At 37.3% G+C, this 18,811-nt stretch overlaps 2 protein-coding genes across 2 annotated transcripts in view; both read right to left on the bottom strand.

The window, feature by feature from the left end:
- The window catches only part of eea1 (early endosome antigen 1), a 37,042-nt gene extending 26,905 nt beyond the window's left edge, over positions 1-10,137 (bottom strand). Inside the window, exons 1-9 of the mRNA XM_079825582.1 lie at positions 9,956-10,137; positions 8,020-8,094; positions 3,666-3,778; positions 3,310-3,364; positions 3,081-3,152; positions 2,900-2,936; positions 2,589-2,693; positions 2,352-2,473; positions 2,078-2,233 (exon numbers count right to left, since the gene is read on the bottom strand). Of these exons, the coding sequence (XP_079681708.1) occupies positions 2,078-2,233; positions 2,352-2,473; positions 2,589-2,693; positions 2,900-2,936; positions 3,081-3,152; positions 3,310-3,364; positions 3,666-3,778; positions 8,020-8,094; positions 9,956-9,979 (759 nt within the window). The 5' untranslated portion in view covers positions 9,980-10,137. The remainder of the gene's footprint in view (positions 1-2,077; positions 2,234-2,351; positions 2,474-2,588; positions 2,694-2,899; positions 2,937-3,080; positions 3,153-3,309; positions 3,365-3,665; positions 3,779-8,019; positions 8,095-9,955) is intronic.
- LOC307131743 (uncharacterized protein) overlaps positions 1-18,811 on the bottom strand; it is a 676,237-nt gene that overhangs the window by 650,519 nt on the left and 6,907 nt on the right. The window lies entirely within an intron of this gene.

Genomic DNA, 18,811 nt, shown 5'->3' with positions numbered 1-18,811 from the left:
GCACTGTGAACTTTTTTAAAGATATGTTTGGTCATTATCTTTTAAGTGCATCATTATGCAAACAAATGATGAGAGTTCTCCGAGTCCGCATGAAAGACACACGACTGGCAGATCAACTTGCAAAATGATTTCTCTCTGATACAGTAGAAAATTAAATCAAATAGAATGTGAAGGATTTTAACTGTGACAAAATGATTGACAGGGCAGTTTAAACGGTGACAGGATGCACGTAACTAAGTGACAGAGTGGTCTGTTAAAGACACAATTATGACAAAGTAGTATTGGCTACTCTTTTGCTACATACTCAAAAGTATGTATTTTTTCTTAACAAAAAAACAGTACATACTTTTAGGGCATTGTACAAGTAGGCTACTTGGGACGCAGCGATAGACATTAAGAGGGACTACTTCAATGCTGCATAATGTAATAAAGAAAAAAGGGAAATTGAGGAAGAATTATGAAAAACAATTATGAAAGGCACTCAAGACATAAAATGGTTACCTCGAGTTTACGAATCTCCAAGAGAACGCAAAGCAGGTGCAGTGTTAAGTGAAGTGTGAGAGAGAACAAGGGGGAAGAACACACAATACACAAACCAGTGAGGTGAGACAGGACACACAGTACAGAGACAAGGGTGCCAATACACTGTGCCTACAGGTTATGACAAGCGCATTGGAACAAAACCCTGGCTGTGGCATTTTTAGTCAGTGAGGGTTTTTTTTAAAAGAAATTCATACTTTTATTCAGCAAGGATGCCAAAAGAAACAGTATGTAAATTCCGCCGCTAGAGGTCGCTTATTCAACACAATAACAAATGCATAGCTTGATGACACCGTGAATAGATCTTTATCACACTTCCTATTTCTGGTAAGTGAAGCAGAGTATCGCTACTTCCAGTACTATTGCAACGCAATCAAAACTAATGGCTGAATCCTCTCGCTGGCATTACTGCAGCGATCCGGCTACTCTAATTCTAAACAACGGCCAACACCCTTATCTCAGTTTTCACGATTTCCTGACACAAGAAGAATTGAGGAAAGCATGAGTGAGACTGATACGGCTGATATTTTAATCCAAAAATATTACATATTGTGCCTTTAAATGGATCAAAAGTAACTGTAAAGACGTTTGCATTGTTAAAAACATTGTTATTTTGAATTTTCTATTAATCTAAGAATACTAAAAAAGGTGCATCACTGTTCAAAATCAATCATCTAACTTTTGTGTGTGTGTGTGTGTGTGTGTGTGTGTGTGTGTGTGTAAGAAACAAATCAGTTATTAAGTTGCAGCTTAGTGCTTTCCTAGACAGCTCTCTAGAGTCTGGAACAGAGACACTATAATCTAATGGATGTATGGAGGTATATTGTGAAGAATGAGATTCGCAACCTTCTTCCTCATTAAATTTCCTTATACAGTCACTAGATGGCAGCATTTAACTTGTGTAGACCAACCAAAGCCAAACCAGAATATCTGAAAAAAAGTGCACTTCAGTGACCTGTTTGTAATGATCTATGAACCAGGACTATTCTGCTTTTGAGGGACCTTATATAATGAGAAGCAATTTTTAGGTCAAAAGTGCAGGCGTTTACAGGCATGTTTGTTTACAGGAAACACTCAGAGGTGGGCGGCCTGCCAGTGGGTTAATGGTTAACCTCAGGAATCTGTTAGAAAGGACAGTCAGAGTGACCCTCAGATATTTAACAAACACGTTCGGATACTACATTATTATTGAAACCAAACGTATGAAATCCCTTGTGAGTGTGTCTTCATAGTTGTCGTCTAGACAGGGTAACCAGTACAATTGGTCATAGTCTCACTTTGCTTCAACAGTGACGTCACTGATGCACCCATTCAAAGGTCAGCTGCTTGTCACTGTCTCAAAATGACCTCTTATTATCCCTGACTTTACACGCTATTGATTCTGGCAAGAGTCTCCATATTTGCCAGATTCTATCAATACCTACATTTTCCGAATAAACAGCTCAGGGATCGATTGTTTATAAAGCAAACATCATGGTAACTCTGTCCTTACGTCAGTTGTACAATGCAGACAAGGTCACAGCAGGTTTGAGCTCACCTCTGAGGTAGTAAAGTTGGCCTGTAGCTGTTCGTATTGGCTCTTGAGGCGCTCAGACTCCTCCTCCCTCTCTCGGGTCATGTTATCCATGAGAGTCTGCACCTGCACCAGCTCTTTCTTCAACACCTCCACGTCTTCCATTCCAGGCCTCTGAAGCTGGAGGAGAGCCAATGACAGACAGGATTAAGCTGGGAGAGATTGATGAAGTATGCACAGCGGCAGCTGAGAGGATGCGAACTCATTAATTATCATGAGACAATAAAGGAGACATTACCAGCTCTGCCGCCAATTTCTCCTTCTCCTGTTTCTCTCTCTGCAGATCTTGGTTTAGATTGGCCAGCCTCTGCTCCAACGCTTCTCTCATGCTTTTCTCCTCATCATAACGAGATTTGATGTCTGAGATATGAAACGCTCATTTTAAAGCCACAATTTATTACATTACATTATATAAAGGAAACAAACAGCATACATTGCATAAATATAAAAGGCAGGAACTTTCCTGCAAACTTACCAACTATCTCAGTTGCGAGCTGAGCAGCTTTCTGTTCAAATAAGTCTTTCATCTGTTTAAGGTTGAACTTCTCTGTCTCAGATTCGTTGAGCTTTATCTCAAGCTCTGAGAAAATAGAAATACTGACTGCAGCTTCACAAAATGAACCTGTATGCTTTAAAAATCGGCAAACAACCATTTATACAAATGTTCAAGAGATTTAAGATTGCAATCAATTAATCAATGTAATCCCACAGATCTATTTGTTGAGGTTAACTTGTATTGAACCGGATACATTCCTTTAAAGAAATAATTAACACTACTCAACTAACCTGATTCTTCTCCACTGGTACCGCCACTCTGCGGGACCTAAAATCGATACACATCCACTAATTCAATTAGAGAACGCAGCAAACATTCCTTCAGGAATCAATAGACGTTATAAAAAGTGTAAACTATTCTTAAACCATCTTTGATCTCTGTGTGAACAACCAAGCATTTCAAAGGATTTACTTTATTAGTTGTTAGTTGTCCTTGCACTTTGTCTAATTCTTTTTTCAATTCCTCAGAAAACCAGCGTTCCTCCTGCAAAAAAAACCACACAAGAATTGCACATCAGCAATTTTAAACCCACTAGACACATCCAAAGGGAAATAACATCATTGAGTAATGATGCTATGAGTAGTGCGCATTTCAGGCATACTAAGGCTGATAAGAAGGCTGGGAGTGAAAGGTAGAATACCTTCAGTGAAGCCTGTAAATCTTGGACTTCCTGTCGAAGAAGGACTAGATCCTCCCTTAACAAGAAAAACACACACCTTTATTATAAACTTTTCATATTGAGCATTTTTCTTTGGAATAACATGCCGCAATACATGGTGTTTCTTTGAAATAACATGCATCCCTACAGGTTATTCCAAAGAAAAACGGTCCACAGTAAAACAATATGACTATTTCTTTCTTTCTTTTCTATGTTCCTTATTTTACTTCAAGATTAAATGCAGCCTTAATCTCAGGATGGCAAGATTATCTGACTGAGCAGATGAGTTTTCCACACAGGAAAGGGAGCAAGAAGGGCTTAATAATACAGAAGCCCACCTGCCAGGGCTGAAGGGAGACGGCTGGTCTCCTGGCTCATGGAACACCTCATAATGTTTGAAGAGCTCCTCAGCAGAGTTATGTGACTTCATACACTGGGGACAAATGAAGCCCTGCAGACAAACAAATTAACACCACAATGAGATCAGGAGAAGATTCGCAAGAACACATAACTTAACATCATCGTACAACTGTTATTAAAACGAGAGTTAGAGAGAGTTCATCCAAAATTGTATATCCTCTCACCATTTATTAACTCATTTTATTCCAAAATCATATAATTTGCTTTCTTGCATTAAACACAAAAGGAGATGTTAGACAGGATGTTCAAGCTACTCCTTACCATACCATTTACAATCGTGAGACACAGTGGAATAAAAAAAAAAAGACACATTGGGTCTCATTCACAAAGCATGCGTACATGTAAACTTTATGTGCATGAACGTTTTCACGAACAAATCATGATTCGCCCAAATAAAAAAGTTTGTACTAAAATGTATTCTAAATTTACGAAAAAAATGTAGGAACGACAAACCACACGCATGCAAAAAGCAAAACTTTCTCTAAGCGGCATCATGTTAAGAAGTTATATTTAATCTTAACACATTATATTATATTAATTGATATTATATTATATTAATAATACACAATTTTATTTGATCTTAAATATATTTTATCATATACAGTGAAAAAGTAAGAAAGAGCTGCGTTATAGCTTCAGCTATGAAGTTTCTCTGAAAAACTTCGCAGATTTATGCTCATGAGGTCTATATAAAAGGTGTTTATTGTGTTTGAACTGGTTTTGAGAATCACACACTTGACACAATTGGCATTGCTCGAGGATCTGGCAAAAGCGGCATATGTTTGACAAGAGTGACGAAAGGCTGTAAAGGAAAGGTTGTGTTGGAAAGCCCTTATGCGGAGACGGTTTGGACGTTTTATGCAAATGACTACCCTTGTGTATGCGGCCACTCATTTAGAATACTCCAAATTCACTAAATTCATGTGCATAGGTGTTGTGAATTAGCCAGAGATTTTTCGTGAGATGTTCTCATATGCGTACAAATACAAAATAATCCCTGCAATTATTAGTGAATGAGACCCAGTGTCTAGACTTCTCTTAAATTTAGAATGCTGCATCATGCGCAAGACAGAGTAAAACAGGCTAGACATAAAAGCAATGGTCAAATATGATTGCCTAGCATGTTTATATAGAAAAGCAATTGAAAACCAGCACAGTGAAATGCAGTGGTGTAATGTAACAAAGTAATAATACTTTGTTACAGTCCTTGAGTATTTTTGGGGAGAATCTATACTTTACTTGAGTTTTTATATTTCTGTCAAATTGTACTTTTACTCCACTACAATTCCTACATAAGATGTATACTTATACTCCGATACATTTCCCCAAAGCATTTTCGTTACTAACTACAAAATAAATTCGGAAGACTGCAAACAAGTGCTTTCCTTTTCCTTGCATCCATTGCTATAGCGACTGACACATGAGGCTGATGCATAGAGTGGTACACTCTTAAACAGATTTAAAACAGACAACAAAACGGTATGTTATACACTACAGTAAATGTTTTCCTATCACTATAAAGTAATTCATCTGTTGACTAGATGTTGTATTAATGCCATCGAGGCTGAGAGGATGCTAACATTAGTACCTCAAGCGGTTAAAACAATGTGACAAAAACACTCAAGTCTGATCCAAATATTTAATGTCACGTTTGTTACCATCTATTTGCATTATTTTATATTAATCTGGACGTTTTTATGCAGTCGTTATGCAGCGAAGTGGCATATTTGAAGCTAGTGATGAGAAATCAAACATCCTCATCCGGCCGACAGAAACATATAAACAAATCAGAAACGCATTCAATTTCAGTTTTTTTTATTATTACTGTTCCATATTTTGATTAGATTACCATTGAGTGTTCTAAAGTAGAAGCAAATAAAGTGTGGAATACATATAATATACATATACTGTGTCTAATTTCAATGCTATGACTTTATGTGTGAAGGGATTTATATGAAATGGTAATATTTTACGATAAAAGCTGCAGTCTGTAACTTTTTTGGGTTAAAAATTATCCAAAATAAATTTGAGCAAGTACATAACCAGTTAGTGTTCAATACTATCTGCTTACCTTAGCTCGATTTATTTACTGTACTACGCTTGTAATAATGTTATAATGTTATAATTCCAGTGATACTGGTGGATTTACACGGGAAATTCAAGCATATCTTACCGTCATTATGTCACATCTGTACACATAAAGGTGGTGTCCCGGCTATTAGGCTATATTGCGTGTGAGGATATTGGAGGTGGAGATTTATAGCCTTTTCTCACAGCACTTGATATAATTAAACTTATCAATTTGATGGCAGATCCAGAAAGGTTCAAACGACAATTACCAGTGACAACTGGAGGTTCACCCGTTGTAAAATGCGAAAGACTTCGGACTTTCGGGGTGCGTCTCAATCAGCTCCCTAGTTCAGTAGTCAGGGCACTGATCAGGACATTATCAATGGGCTGACTCCCTGATCAGTGCCCTGACTACTGAGTTTGAGTTAGGGAGCTGATTGAGACGCACTCTCGGAGTGGCTACAGAAAAAAAGAGACTGCAACCGGGCCCATGCGAAAATAAGGATAAGAATGGCTTTAATGTTTTATTGGGGTTCAAGAGACCGCTTTTTTTCTGCTGGACAAGACATTTCAATGGTTAAATTATGTAACAGAAGCACACTTGTTCGCTTAATTCATACAGTTACGGAGTTTTCTTTGTTGTGCCTATGTCCATTATGGTAAATATCAATTGTTTTGTGCTAGCCCTCCACATTAATTTGATGGTATATGACAGTTAGAAATTAGACTGCACAGAAATGGAAACTAAACTACACGTAGCCCTAATACTCATTAAATGTAGTCACGCTATGCTGATGTTGTTAACATTAACAATTTGAAAACAAAGTATAATTTGCATGTTTTGACGTGATATAATAAGCGATCGTTAGATTTAATCATCGCGACTTACTGCAATGCTTTTTTCCCCTTAGTAGACATTTTCCGGTGAAAATTATTATGTTGGTCATACTTTCAAACAGTAGAATGTGATTCCGAATGACAGTATCCACACCGGTGCAGTGACTGCAGCCGCACATTCTCCTCATAACATTGGATTCCTCCACGCTGTGCCGTGCCGAGGCACAATTCACGTAAAGTTGATAATTCCGCGAATAACTGCAATTGCAGATTTCGGACAGAGATGGCGACAAAGAGGAAAAACTATGGACTGCAGCTTTAACTAAGGTGGGTTAATTAAACCATTTTAACATTTTAAAGTCCTCTCTTACATTAGTTACTGTACTATGAATTAACATGAATGATCAAGATATAATTCATATATTAGTATTTTTTATATTTAAAACTTACAATAACCAGTTTGCCATTTTTTTTTTCAAAGAAAACAAAATGTAAGAAACGGTTAAAACTGAACACAATCTTGCTGCTTGCTGAACAATTTTTAACCTTTTGTATTTTGCATTTACTTGTACTTTTTCTTTCAATACTTAAGTACTTTTAAAAATGAAAAAAATACTTTTTAAACTTAAGTACAATAAATATCACATACTTTAAAACTTATACTCAAGTAATATTCTAAACACAGACTTTAACTTTTACCAAAGTAATTTTCTAGCAAAATATCAATACTTTTACTCAAGTATGGCTTTCGAGTACTTTATACATCACTGTTGAAATGCAAAAATGTGTTCTGTGTGAAAGTAAATGGTGACCACCAAAAACAAAAAAACAACAACAAAAAGACTTCAATTTGTACATTTAGGCACATTGTGGTTGGTTACAAGACACAAATACCAATAACATTTGGCATCACTGACAAAAAAGTATTGACGCTCTTTACGTGAATACATATGCTAATATATGAATGAAATATGAGAGCTGTGATGGCGACAAGTTAACAACTTAACCTAAATTTAAGTCTATTCCTCACGTAAAGCTACAATATTATGACTTTGTAAGTCTTGAGTCATATGGATTCATTTTATGGTGCTTTTTCACTATTTCTGAAGTGTGACGACCCCTGGTCAACATTCAATTTCATTGTATGGAAAAGAGTAGCGTGAACATTTTGTAAGAAAGAAAATCTATGAAAGAAAATCCTAAAATTAGTGAGTAAATGATGGCAGAACTGTCATTTCTGGGAGAACTATCACTAAAGACTTGACTGCAACACTGATATCATTTTAGCAAATGACAGAAACAGATTTTAAGGCAATGAGGCATTTGGCAGTAACATGGTAGGATTATACATATAATTCAGCTTACCTCTGAGGACTCATTATTCATATCTGCAGACGGCTGCTCAGACTCCGAGCTCTGGGAGCCTCCTTTCCCAGGAGTCTATTTCCACAAAGATATGGGCAGAGAAAAAGGAGAAAGTAAGGATTTGAATCAGATGTCAGCTGCGATGAAACTCATCTCATTATATCACACTATTCATGTCTGGCACAGCTGATCAGGTATCTGGGCAGCTGATCAAGAATGAGTGCTGGTTTGGAGTGCTTCTCGTTTCATGTTATTCACAAGGTGTAAAGGCAAAGATCGCTTTGTTCACTTTTTGGGATGTGCTTGGCTGTCAATCATCCGAGGACATGCATCGGGCTGAAACGGTATTCTCAGCAAGAGGGTCGTTTAATGTTTCCCTCGATCTTGGCAACCGAGAGCAGTATAATGTCAAACAATACTGTTCTCTAACATTGATATGCCCTTGACATTTCATATGTGCTTACTGTCAGATCACAAGATGTCACAGGGATACAAGTGGCTGAAAACTACTGTTTAATCAACATTAGACTTTACTTTCAGTTTCCCTTTCACTTCTGACAGAGAAAACCTTTGACACCACGTAACACATTGGCTTGGAGTAAAAAATCTTTTACTAGTATATAAAACATATGTCATATAAACAGGACTTTCTAATCCTCAAAGACTGTCAAAAATGTGTATGTAACACCCCTAAATCAAAGTGAAAAAGACTTTACTTTGCATAATTTTATTTTGATATAATCTACTATGAAGATCCTTAGAACTGTTTGCACTACTATGATATTATTTTAAGGACAAATAGAAAGATTTTATCCCCCAATTCTCATTACTATAATGCAGTCATTTACTGTAATTCAGTCACAAATACTGTTTTGCAATCATTTAAAATATATATTAACTTTTAAATAAAGACAGTGCAGCAAATGCTACCAAGATGCATAAATACTTATAATAACTTTTTGAATTAAATTTATTCAGCAACTTAATACTTCTCATGCATTAAATAGATCAAAGGTGGCATTAAAGACATTTAAATTGTTAATAAGGTTCCATTTTAAATGAATGCTGTTATTTGCAACGTGTTTCCCTTAAAATAATGTACGGTATGATAATAATAATAAATGTCTTGATCACCGAATCAGCATATTAGACTGATTTCTGAAGGATCATGTGACACTGAAGACTGTAGTAATGATGCTGAAAATTCAGCTTTGCCATCACATGAATAAATTACATTTTAAAATATAATAACACATTAAACAGAGCTACTTGAAATTGTAATAATATTTCAAAATATTACTGTTTTTACAGTATTTTTGATCAAATACATGCAGCCTTGGTGAACATAAAAGACTTTCTAAAACATTACAAATGAAAGGTATACAAAAAAAAATGCTAGACCAAAAACCTATGGTAGATCCATAGTATCTTACAGGATTATTATCAAGCAGAAATTAAATATTCAAAGACTGTCCGCTGCTGTATAACTTAAGAAATGGGGTCAGACATTTCTATTAATGGGGAAATCATCTAGTGTGAGTCACAGCTTGACAGATGACTGAAAAATACATTCACACCAGCTATTTCAACGGAACACGTCTTTTGGACAATATTAACAAAGCTGACACATTGTCACTGCTTGTCGTTAATCATAAAACGACTTATGAATAAGTAATTTTACAAAGCTATGTAGCCTGCTAACCGGCTAGCAGCTCAGTCTCCTTGTCAACATTCACTCATAATGACATTAGCAGAATATTCACTGTTCCTCAAGAACAAAATAGATCGTCTCCAGTCGCGAGTTGAAACTGTCGTTAAGTAACCACAAGCGAAAAGCCATTTTAATCAATCTTGCACAAGGCCATCATTCAGTGACAGGCCCGACGAGCTACAAATCACATGCAACTGAATGGGTGTCTGTGTGTATTTCACTCACCATCTGTAATATTCGTCTTAACATACTGGTCCTTTTTCTGGCTAGAACTATGAAAAATCAAATCCTAAATGTTATGTGCTAATGAGGGAGTGTTTAGATATTTTGTTGTTGACACCTGCAGACACACACACTGCTGCTTCTGTACAAGCCCACCGTTTTCCGTTAAGTCCCGCCCTTCATCTAATCAATGTGTTCGATGATTGGACCGCCTGCATGAATGGCTTCTAAGCTGCCCAATTGAAAGCTGTCTGTAAGGAGCGTCCACCAATCATTGAAAAGAGAGATTAGGTCCAAGGCGGGATTTGTAGGAATGGAGCGCTACTGTAATCGGCCACTTTTTCCTTTATTCCGGAAGTATTTTCCCATTCATTTTTTTTCAGTTAGGATCTTTTTTAACCCCGGTAAAATGGTCTAAGAGCCATTATAAAAATAAACCAGATCACAGATTAATCACAACATAACGAACATTATTTAGAAAAACAGTAAAATCTGAGAAGTACTCAAATGTAAAAAGACTAACGTTACCGTCTTTTATGAGGCCATGAACTACGCATCCCATGAAGCATTTCGAATGACGTAATAGAATCAAACCATGAAGCCAACGCGACGATATTGAATTATAAAAATATATAACATTTTGATGCTTATTGGCGAAATAGTCAGATATATATGTTTCTGTTTTACCTTGAGAGTCTTGAGTTTCCAAAATTGCACACAAGCATGAAAACCTGTTAATTATGCATGTGATAAGTTATATTACAGAACAAACGTCAATCACGGAAAGTTTTGAAGTTTTATTTTATTCATATAATGTTTTTCTAAATTATTATTACCATATTATTCCTAACGCTTCTACCTCCGTTATTACAGTTGAATCGACATGACATTGCAGATCAATTAAACTGTTAATAATCTGTTCAGAAACACTGAGAAAGATGGTGCTTCATTGTAAATACATGATGAACGTCATCATCCATTCCTTCATTAGTAAAATCATATGGGCTTTTCAATTTGGTCTTGTTTTGGGATCCTTCAATTAATTAAAATTTCTTCACCACTCTGCTACTAACCAGGGTGATGAGGTATTTGTGATACTGAACGCTGATTGGCCTTAAGGTTACTATGGGGGAAGGGGCAAATTTAATTAATCTCTGAGAGTTTATAATAAGATGATGCCTGATTTATTCCTTTTTGTGCCTTTTTTGGACAGAAGATATGGGTTCCATTAGAGTCTAATGGTTAGAGGTTTTGTTCAAATCGCTTATAAGCTATGATGAATAATTATGACACAAATCATTCCACGGATGATACTGTTCAGAACAAAAAAAGAAGAAAACGTCAAGATTACTGTTCAATAAATGTGTTGACATTCGATTGTGCACTCACGCTGCTGTACGTTACTCACGCACGCGACGTCGTGTTTTTGCGTGCATATGAGCGCATTTTAGAACTGTAGCGAGGCGTAATGAATTCTGACTGAACATACACACTCGAGACGAGGCAAATTCAGACACTTGCAAAATATTTTCTGTGTGAATCTCGAGATTTTGAAGATTTTTCTGAGGATTTCCAAGAGGAGACTTTTGTTATAGAAGGAGATCGGAAGATCGTTACATAGTTTGATTTGAATTATTTCTGGGGATATTTTTTTATTGTTCTTTTCTTATTTTAAACGGAGTTTTGAGTTGTTGTTGTTGTTGTTGTTTATTATTATTTAATTTTCTTTGTTGGGAGGAGTATTTCTGAGGAGAGTTCAATTTTACTCTCTTTTTTGTATTGCATTTTGTATTGTTTCTATTGCAGGTTCGAGGACGATGTTGATGGCTCACATAACGTTAGGTGAAAGAGTAGGTGAGAGTTTTTTAATTGTTTTTTGGTATGTTACGGTATGATGTGATTGACTAAATTAATGTGAAGAAACTTATTTTATTTGTCAGTGAAAATAGAAAGTAACAATTTGATGTAACCAGAACCACTGACATTGATTAGCCTACTGATATTATTTATTTAAAAAAAAAAAAAAGTTTTTGATGTTTGAAATATTCCAGCCTCAATAATAATAATATAATTTATTGTCATTGTTAGTACAACGAGATTACATAAGTGCATCAATCGACAGTGCATTTTCATAAAGTGCCAGAGATCAACAGTAACACATGTCATAACATAACAGGGCAATTGACATACAGTAGACCGAGAGTGGGGAATATGAAGAAAAAGTGTGTGTGAATATGTTTACTGCAGCGATGCAAAGTCCAGTTGTCAGGTATTGCAAGCCGCTCCAGATCCAGCAGAGTTCCGGATATTTAGCCCCACTGCCTTCTGAGTTGGTTGTTTCTTTGTCCACAGGTCCAGCTGAGAGGAAGAGGCAGAGCAGCAGCCAGGAGGGACCAGACGATGGACGACCTACGAAACGCTCTCGCAGAGGTCAGAATAAGCTTTTATTGAAAACGTTATGGCTCAGTTAATAAATTATTTGTCACTGAAAATAGAAAGTTGAAAACATAAAGTAACAATTTGGTGTAACCAGAACCACTGACATTGATTATTGATATTATTAAAAAAAAAAAAAAAAACAGTTTTTGATGTTCAAAATATTCCAGCCTCAAGCCGCTCCAGATCCAGCAGAGTTCCAGTCAGTCGGCTGGTCAGTTGGAGCTACCGGGATATTTAGCCCCACTGCATTCTGAGTTGTTTTCTGTGTCCACAGGTCCAGCTGAGAGGAAGAGGCAGAGCAGCAGCCAGGAGGGACCAGATGATGGACGACCTGCGAAACGCTCTTGCACAGGTCAGAATATGCTTGTATTAAAAAAAAGGTATGGCTCAATTATTAAATGATTTGTCATTAAAATGTTCTTCAGCTGTTTAATGTAAGAGCTGCATTAAAGTAATGTCCCTTTACAGCTTTAGATACTGCAACATGTTTTCTCTTAAGGACATTTCTTTGATCATATATTTTGCAGAAGCATATGTGATCGGCCCGTTGCTGGGACGAGGCGGATTCGGCTGGGATCTGCATGTCTGACGGACTGCCAGTAAGACACTTTCTTCCCTCCTTTGTTCAGACAGCCTTTATAAATGTATTTATAAATGATAAATCAGTAAATGTCATCTGTCACAATTAGGCAGGTGTGATTTACTGTGGTTTATCTGTCTACAGGTTGCCATCAACACTCAAAAAAATAATCCGGTGGCTTAGTAAATATCACAGTAATTAACTTTATTAACTTAATAAAATTTCTAAATATAATTTATTTGATATTTTGAGTTGAACATACCAAAATAATTGACTAAAAATCCAACAGTTAATTTTGTCTCAAATTTACAGTTATATTTAAGTTTTTTTCACTAAAAGAATTGTTCGAATAACCAATTATTTATTTCAAATATACTTAATATATTTGTGAAATTTCTATCAAAATATTTGAGAAGGGAGAATTAAATCGTTCTGTTTCAAGAACCACAAATATTACTTAATTCAAATTATTAATATTTAACAAGCACTGAAGAAATTTAGTACGTTTACTCGATTATAACACTGCACCCCTCCCCCGCCCCTTGACGTGACGACGGTTCGACGGTTGATTGAGCGCTGCTTTTTGAATTCTCAGTCTCCAGAGAAGTTTCTTCTCCTCAGCGTCGCAGAATTGGAACATTTCTTCTGTGAAATTCAGGTTTGTGTGTTTTATTTTATCTATAAAATCATTACTGAGGTTAAAATATTTTTATTTAATGCAAAACAACATACAGTGACGCAATGTGAGTAAACGAGTGCTGCATCTGTCTTTGAAGCCCCTGGTGCTTAACTCCTTGCTCAAAACACACGACTTTATTCCTTAAGATAATGAATATAATTAATTTGGATGATAAAATGTTCTTAAAACTGTGCACTGTTTGTTTATTGGCAGGTTATGGAGTCAGGCGCGTTGCAGCATCTTTGAGCTACGAGTGAAATGCAGGACGGCGGTCTCAAGTTCAAAGTCCACCCGCTGAGCGCGAGTCCATCTCAGGCTCGAGAAACGGTGCTGATACGGTGGAAATTGGATAACAGACAGGTTGATTACACTTGAATTACTTTTAAATGTTTAATTTTTACTTCAAAAATGTTTGTTACATGAGTTTAAATGTTGTAAATATGTTGTAAAATATTGTATACATGTCAAAACTGTAATATATACTGTATTGTATGGGATCAGTTTCCCGCCAAATTTATTGCAGTCACGCAAAAAAAAAAAATAAGCATGAATCAAAATTATAAAAGCACATGTAAAAATATAACGCACAAAACTGAAAAATCAATGCAAAGTTAACCAGAATCACAAACAACGCAGTCACAGAAATAAAAATAATAAGCGTAAATCAAATATTTAAACAAGTTTAAAATTATATTGCTCAAAACTGAATCATGAATTCCAAATTTTCCGAATCGCTCACAAAATCATGTTTTCTGCTCTTATTTAAATTTTTTGCATGTCCGTGCTGTTTTCTCCTTTGCTCTTGTTTCCACATTCTCTGCTTGCAGTTTCAAATGTTGCAGTTCAAGTTTCATGTAAATTAGGGGCGGGTCTTAGCAAACACCATTGGTCCACTAGCTCTAGATTGACAGCTCATCCTCAAGCCAATAAATTGAAGAGGGAAGTTTACGTCACTCCAATGCGACTCATGCCGCAGTTCAGCCAGCCGCTGTTGAGCTACGAGTAACGCGTTCTATATCTGCAAGGAAATACATTATTGTATTGTTATGAATATAATCTTAGGACTCTATTCTTTTGTATGATAGACGTTTTAGGGGGGTTTCCTCACAATTAAAGCAGTAAAATGAACATTATCACTTACTGACGCTTGACTGGCCATCCAGCAGCCGTTTTTGAGCTAGCCTATAATGCGTTCTCTATCACCAGTGGTGGAAGTAGTATGCCTAATAGGCTACAAATAACCAGAGACATATTGACTTTAGTAAAAGTAGAAGTACACCATGACAACCCTACTTAAGTAAAAGAGTACCTGATTTGAAATGTACTTTATGAGAATTAAAAGTAGTTGCATGACAATTTATTCTATTAATGTCTATTCTAATAATTAAAAAAAGTTTAATTAATTTAGTTTTGGGTTAATGTAATTGTGCTTACCATCTGTAGCCCAGTTTGCGTAGAAAGAGTGGTCATTTTCCTCCAAAGTGGAGAGTGACTTTCTGAAGATTTCTTTCATTTCTGAAGCTCATTCTGCTCGCAGCACCCTAAACCCAGAAAGCCCTTTGTGACATGCGCTGGTTCGAATATAGGCTATCTGAAATAAGTAGCTAGGACTGCTTCCAACTAAAAAAAAAAAGCCTATTCGTTCATTTAAGCCGTTGTTCACACAGCGCTGGCGCCTCCATGTCATTGTCGGCTTACTCTGCTATATTTGCTTATTGTTTATTAAATCCAGGCAAATGGTTGATAAAACATTGATTAAAATTAAGATACAATTTATTTAAAACGAAATTCACTGAAAAGAAAGGCTTTCAACAAAACAAAACTTGTTGTCAAAATCAGTTCTGACACATTGCGCATCTTATCCTGTTCACTTTCATAATCAACGTAGATTAAATAAATAAAAAAACATTATAATATTTGAACATATGAAATTAAATACGTGTTTTAATTGGCTACGGGTTCTCGTTGTGCTTCGTGGAGTTTTGATGTGTTTTATAGATGCGATAATGTTTCTTATTCATATGTGGTTACATTCCACCACTGGCTGTGAAAAAATATTTCTTTGGAATGAGAGTGGCACTAACCAACTATTTGGGGTCATGATTAACCTCTCTAAAATGTTGATTGTGTAAATTTATATATTTAATAATATATTCATGATTGTAAACAAATATATTTCCTTGCACAAACATTGGGCCTTAGAGATGCGCGGCATGGCCGCGGACTCCGCGGATCGGGCGGATGACGTGACGAAAAATTTTATTTTAATATTTTAAATTCGGACGGGTGGTTCAACCATTCAAATTAATAAAAATAAAAAAAAACATATAGGTCTACATTGCTAAATATTGTTGCAGCGCGTGGTAGGCCACTAAGCAAACCTGCGAGGAGCCCAGCTGTCAGTATGGAGGCCTAAACATCTCGTACATACTGCCTGCTTTGTTTCGATATTAGTTATATCTTAAAACAGCCAGTCATTGTAGTATCTCGGGGAATAGCCATTTAAAAGAGAGAACGCAATAGCTAAACTTCTACCAATTCAATAACATCCACAGCAGAAAACGAAAAAATAGTCGGAAAACTTTGCCCATTAATTAGACATGTAAGGCATATACATATATAATAATCATATTTCATAATCAACGTAGGCTAAATGAAATGAAAAAATAACATTATAATATTTAAACATATGAAACTAAACAAGTAAATAGGCTACAGTAGCCTACAAAGAAATGTCACGTTGGAGCGGGATTTGAGCGCACGCCGTTTTACCGGTGAGCGGTTCATGAGCTCCTTTAGTCAAATGCTCTATAGGCTAAGGTAGGCAGGTTTTTTGCGTTAATTTTCATTTCCTGTCGCTGTGCAGGCTCTTTTATTGTATATGACAGTGTAAACAGCTCAATAACTATTTTAGTTAAAGGTTTAATGTAGGCCAGTCCATTGCATTACGATTGCTCGCGTCAGCATCGCCTTGCATCGCCCAACAAGGCTTTCTACAATCAGCGGATGGCGGGCGGGTGCGGCTTTGAACTTTGGTCAAAAAACGTTGGGGCCGACGGATTTTGTGATGCGGTTGCGGATAAAATAAAAGCCCATCCGTGCATCTCTGGGCCTATAGTGAACGTGTTTCGCTCACAGCCAAGCGTCAGAATGCACCCAGTCGTGATCATGTACATTTTACTGCTTTAATTGTGAGGAAACCCCCCTAAAACGTCTATCATACAAAAGAATAGAGTCCTTAAATTATATTCATAACAATACAATAATGTATTTCCTTGCAGATATAGAACGCGTTACTCGTAGCTCAACAGCGGCTGGCTGAACTGCGGCATGAGTCGCATTGGAGTGACGTAAACTTCCCTCTTCAATTTATTGGCTTGAGGATGAGCTGTCAATCTAGAGCTAGTGGACCAATGGTGTTTGCTAAGACCCGCCCCTAATTTACATGAAACTTGAACTGCAACATTTGAAACCGCAAGCAGAGAATGTGGAAACAAGAGCAAAGGAGAAAACAGCGCGGACATGCAAAAACATGATTTTGTGAGCGATTCGGAAAATTTGGAATTCATGATTCAGTTTTGAGCAATATAATTTTAAACTTGTTTAAATATTTGATTTACGCTTATCATTTTTATTTCTGTGACTGCGTTTTACTCAATTTTATTAGTGTAAAAATGTTTCACCAAAAAAATTGAGTGAATCATAGTAAATGTTTTTAGAGTGAATGTTTTCATCCGTCTCGGTATAATAGAGCATTTGTCCCTGCAGGATGGTCTGCTGCCGCTGGAGGTGGCATTGATGATCTGGGTCAATTCGGCTCCTGCCTGCCCCAACGTCCTGCAGCTTGTGGAGTGGTTTGAGCGACACACAGACTACGGCATGATCCTGCAACAGGCAGTTCCCTGCCAAGATCTGCAGAGTTTCTGCGAGGAGAACGGCTGTCTGGATGAGAGCTTGGCCAAGAAAGTGCTGGTGCAGGATCAGTCCTGCACCGGGACGTCAAGCCAGAGAACCTGCTGATTTCCACAGCTTCCCATGACATCAAGCTGCTGGACTTTGGTTGTGGAGATCTGCTAAAGGACTCGGCCAACACATCCTTTGCAGGTTGGTTTGCTCTCTGTGGATGTTTGTGATCTTTTGATGATCAAACAAAGATAATTAGTTTGGAGTGGAACTTTTTCAATGGATGTTTCTGGTCTTCTTGGGTCTCTCGGGCACTCTTGAATACGCCCCTCCTGAGTGGTTTGATCAGCATAATACTATCATGCAGGACCGGCTACTGTTTGGTCAGTGGGGGTGACGCTCTACGACATCTTGTGCAGCCTGATCTTCCCTAGAGAGCTGTCTACAGGCAAGAGATAGCAAACATTCAGAGATAAAACCACGGAAAAGTTTGAAGTTTTGTGTTCCTGAAGACTGTGTTGTGTGTAACGGTGCCGTCAGTTGATTAGCTGGTGAGTGATGCTGCGGCAGATCGTTCCAGTTTAGACGACATTGAGTGCCATCCCTGTTTACAGTGAACAGGTGGCCAGTGACATTACACTTATCTGAATCACAGCATTCATGGCTTGGATTATATTGTTAGGATAGGGTAGATAATAGGGGTGGTGAAAAAAATCGATTATCGATTAATCGCGAGTATGTTATGGACGAGTATGAATCGAGAATTAAATTTTCAAAAATCGATTTTTTTTTATTTATCTAAACCTGACACTACCACCGTGTGTGTGTGTGTGTTCATTAGATGAATGTAAATCTGTCGTTAATGCTGAGATGATTCTGAGGGAACACTCTAGAAATCCTCCCGCCTCGCCTCCTCTGGAGCTCAGGCACATTAGCATTAGCGCGTTAGCACGGCTCAGATTCGCGCACAAACACCGAATAAACGCCTTCAATCCGCAGATTTATGAGCGCTTCAGATGAGCGAGCGCGACACACATCGACGCGCACATTCGCGGGAATAAAGGCGATCCTGAGGACGCGATGAGCGGATCACACACACACACACACACACAGCCGGACTGATGCTGGAAACACACCGCCACTCCGCTGCACCGACCCGCGGCTCCCGCTCACGGAACCGAACGGGCCTCGACACTCCTCCGACACGAACTCGTTTTTCTTCTGTCGTTTTTTCCCCTTTTGTCTTTCTCACGTCAGG

The sequence above is a fragment of the Gobio gobio genome, assembly GCF_949357685.1.
Source record: "Gobio gobio genome assembly, chromosome: 9".
Lineage (NCBI taxonomy): Eukaryota > Metazoa > Chordata > Actinopteri > Cypriniformes > Gobionidae > Gobio > Gobio gobio.
The sequence above is the reverse complement of the archived record's forward strand: the minus strand, read 5'-3'. Positions and strand labels throughout refer to the sequence as shown.